Source organism: Stegastes partitus, unplaced genomic scaffold (assembly GCF_000690725.1).
Source record: "Stegastes partitus isolate 25-593 unplaced genomic scaffold, Stegastes_partitus-1.0.2 Scaffold393, whole genome shotgun sequence".
In the NCBI taxonomy this organism is placed as follows: Eukaryota; Metazoa; Chordata; class Actinopteri; family Pomacentridae; genus Stegastes; species Stegastes partitus.
Window position 1 is genome coordinate 221,770 of NW_007578124.1, and position 4,119 is coordinate 225,888.

A 4,119-nucleotide genomic window follows, 5' to 3' on the forward strand; every position below is an offset into this window, starting at 1 on the left:
CAGCCTGATACCTAATACCTAATACCTGATACCTGCAGCCTGCTGCTGATCCAGAGCCGCCTCGCTGGCAGCGGGACAGAGACGGACCAGCTAACGTACAGTCAGCACACATGGCTTCACCTCGCATGAGCAGGGAAGAGGCCTCATCGACAAACACAACACACATCAGATCACAGCCCTTTTGTCACTGGTGCCTCGCAGATGCAACAGTTAATAGTCCTAGAAGGGAGCCGCAGGCAGCTGGACTCATCTGGAGGACGGACATGAACAGCAGCAGGTGACTATTGTGGTTCTAAACAGAACGTTGGCTCGTCCTTTTCTTCACGTTACACCGTGTGCTAAAACAAATGCGTGACTCAACACGTCTCATCGTCAACAGGAAGCAGCAGCCTGTTTCTACTCACCGAGGCCCGGCGGGTTCTCAGGACACGGCGGCAGCGGTTTGGGAGAAGGCGTCTGGTTGCTCTCGGGCTGCATGCTGGGCACCAGCTGGTCACCTGTGGCCAGGTAGCTGGCTAGCGTGGTGTTGGGCCTGGAGAGGTTGTAGTAGTAGAAGTGGTGCCCACCGCCTGCTCCGCTCACGTTATTCCTGGATCCGTTGCGTCCGTTGTTGAAGCGGCTGAAGAGGTCGAAGCGCTGCGAGTAGACGTCGAAGTACAGGATCATCATGATGAGGAAGTGGAGCAGGCAGAGCAGCAGGACGCCTTTACAGATGCGCTCCAGAGTTCGGCCCAACATCAGCCGGGTCATGGCAGAGGAAGATGGCCGTCCTGCGACGGCCGGCCACGACAGCGCTGGCGTGGCGCGGCTACGGGCATGCGCTCATCCCAACGGTTACGAGGGTAATATCATCTACTGGTAGGAGGACATGTGGCGAGCCGGTACCGAACTATCTGACTTGTGCGGGGGTCATGGGGTCACGGACCGGGACGGGGACGCAACAGCTCCAGAAATCTGTGTTGCCGGCTCGTGGTGCGTCCCCAGACTTCCTGCATGACAGGAGAACCAGCCTCTGTACTGGAACCCCGACACCAGAACACAAGCTTAAAACAGCTGATATGTTAATATGAATATGGGTGTAAGGCCTTTGTGTTAACGATGTGTTCAGGTCGTCGTCGTCCAGGTTCAGGTTGTGGCTGCAGCTCAAATAATCCAGAGAGTCTGAACACACTTAAAACTGTTGATTAATACTTGATCCCAGCGACGGCACAAACATTCATCATGTGGAGGCTCAGCTGTCCATCAGAACCGCCTCCCTCTGCAGCACCGGGCCAGTCGGACTTTTGTCTTCACTGGTAAAGCTGGAAAGTCTGAAGCACCTGGAAAATAAAAGATAAGAAAGAAATAAGTTAGAATGAAGCCGAGTCAATGTTAAATGCAGTTTAATTACACTAATTTATCAAATGTTTCCCTAAAAGGACGCTCTGCTGCTAAACAGTGTTAATGTTCAGCCTGCTTGCTTAAACCGGTGCAGGTGAAGTGCCATTAATTACCGCCGTGCATTTTAACTCAGTACAGTGACTCGTTACATTATTCGCTGTATAAAATCGAACCCAACACCATCGATCTCCCACCGGCCCGTTCAGTGCTCAGTGACCTTGTTCTCATCCAAAATGCCTGCTTGAAACGCCGTGAAATAAATGTAGAAGTTGGCTCTCGACAGAGAAAGAAGCACACACCAGAATTTAACAAAAAAAAAAAACAACAAACAAAAAGAAAACAATAAAGCGTCTGCAGACGCTAACAAACGAGAAGCCTTGACTCGGGCAGTTCAGCCAAATTGACATGCCAAGTCAATTTTCCAGTCAAGTGGTTTAAAAAGCGTTTATGATAGAACGAGACGGCAAGTGGGAATACACAATGCAGTGAAGATACGAGCAGAGCGGAGCACTTAGAGCGTTCCCACAGGCCGGGCTTACTGTAGGTTTATGGCTTTTCCAATCAATGAGAGAAAAGAAGAAGATGAGGTTGAAGTAGACGATAAAAAGCCTGAATGACATCAGATTCTCTGATGAAAATGCAAACGGATGGGGAAGACACAGAGAGGCATTAATAGATATGTGTACACTAATGGTGGAGCAGGATGGATTCCTGCACCGGCTCGGTTTGCTCCAGCGGTTAACATCCCAGCTGTCCTCTGGGGAAACCGCTCGGCTCCGGCAAACGCTGGGTTTTCACAAACGCTTCGGCGTGTCGGTGACAAGACACACGAGTCCCGGTCCCACTGAAGATGGAGGAGACGTTAAGGCCACCTTTCATACTGAACCTTAATTAATACCACCTCACATCGTATCACAGCAGCACGAATGCGACAAACACGTCTTCAGGTCCAGAATCCATTTGTTTCCTGAACCACAGCTACCAGACACAGCACGACACTTCAACACACGACCACTGAGACGAGGCTCGAATACACACATCTGATGCTGAATCCTTCAAACTGTTTTATGTGACCTAAAGCTGCCACTGAACCATCAGAATCTTCATTTTATCACATCTCACCTTGTCTCTATTTCCTTCACTATGACATACAACAAACTGAAATGTAAACCTTGCAGACACCTTCTGCCAACCAGCCAAGGTCCACTTTACATCCACATCTGTCCAGTCAGACTCATTGCATGGATTCATAATCACAGCTAATAAAACATAATGTGATGGAAGACAAAGCTATCGCCATAATAATGCTTCAGATATACACGTTGCTGTGAAGAAGCACCAAACTGTCATCAGTGTGACCCGTTCAGTCACCGACCAAACATGAAACACGGTCACCATCTTCAGCTGATTAATGACCAGAAAGTGTTTTTTAAACAACATCACGACGCCTCAGTGACGTTGTCCTTCAACCTTTAGCGTCTAAAATGTCACTGCTTCATCATTTTCTCTCAACATTTGCAAAAAAGTTTGTGATGATTAGCAAAGAAACTCTGGAGTTACGTCAGCGTGACCTGAGCTTTCACTCGTCTGTTCACCCTCGAGTCGGAGAGAACGTTGGGGCCGAATATCAAGAAGTTCCCTCGAGGTGTTCCGGAGATATCACGACCACGAGACGGTCGACCTGACGCCGTTAAAGCCTCCGAAGGCTTGAACAGCAGCAAAGCTTCCAAATCCACGCCAATGAGAAGCTGGAATATCTGAGTAAAAAATTACCCCAACGGCTCATTGATCGATCACTTCAGGTTTGTTGCCGTTTGTCTGGTTTCATTTGAACCGACATCATCGCCACTGAGTGACTTTAAAGCATCTACAGAAACTGTACAGAACGTTTCCAAACAGCCCAACGCCGGCCTTTTGGGTGAAACGCTGCACCGGCTGCAGGTTTCTTCTTCTGCTCCTTGAGGCAAAATTGAACAAATTTAAACACATGTTGGGTGACTGGGCTGATGGCTGCTGCCTGTCCAGATAGTTGGCTGCCTCTTGCTGCGTCTGGCTTTTGTCTGTGGGCAGCAAAGTGGAGGCTGCCAAGACCGAGCCTCCAGGGTGTGTGTGTGTGTGTGTGTGTGTGTGTGCCAACTTAATGAGATGGATTTCTGCTGACCGAAGGACCCGGACACCACACGTCAGTCACACCATAATGCTTGTGCAGGTCAGGATTTATTTCCCGGCCGTGCGGCTGCTCAGCGACCGAGCGAGTCGGCACGTAACGAACGAGGAGCGAATTTTTCAAAGTCGGACAGATGATCAGTCAGTCAGACGGAGGAGCTTCGGCCCGTCTTCTCCCTCGGCTGCAGAGCTCGGGTTCGCCACCGGTGTCGGGCGGGTATCGAACCGTTTCGGAGCGAAGCGTGGCGCCGCCGAAAACAGAAGAATCAAACCCGCGGACGGCACAGAGAGCCGCTCAGGACTCAACAGAGATCAATGTGGACAGAATGCACATCAGCGCTTCTTCCCTCATGTGGTGCACGAACACAAAGCCTCACGGCCGCTAAGTCCAGCCGCTTGGTTTGCTAACACTTCGCTCAACTGATTTTTTCTCGAGACAACAAGAACAAGTTTGTTGTCTGGAGAAAGGTCAAACAAAAGAGGAAATTTCTCTCCCACTCACATCGTCTGTCTCTCTCTGGGACCAGGGATTGTGCACAGCGCCCAACTTGATATGCAAACGAGGGAAGAAGA

At 50.0% G+C, this 4,119-nt stretch overlaps 1 protein-coding gene across 1 annotated transcript in view; it reads right to left on the bottom strand.

The window, feature by feature from the left end:
• The window catches only part of b4galt2 (UDP-Gal:betaGlcNAc beta 1,4- galactosyltransferase, polypeptide 2), a 166,030-nt gene extending 165,280 nt beyond the window's left edge, over positions 1–750 (bottom strand). The window contains exon 1 of the mRNA XM_008285258.1: positions 405–750. Within this exon, the coding sequence (XP_008283480.1) occupies positions 405–750 (346 nt within the window). The remainder of the gene's footprint in view (positions 1–404) is intronic.
• Between the last annotated feature and the right edge of the window lie 3,369 nt (positions 751–4,119).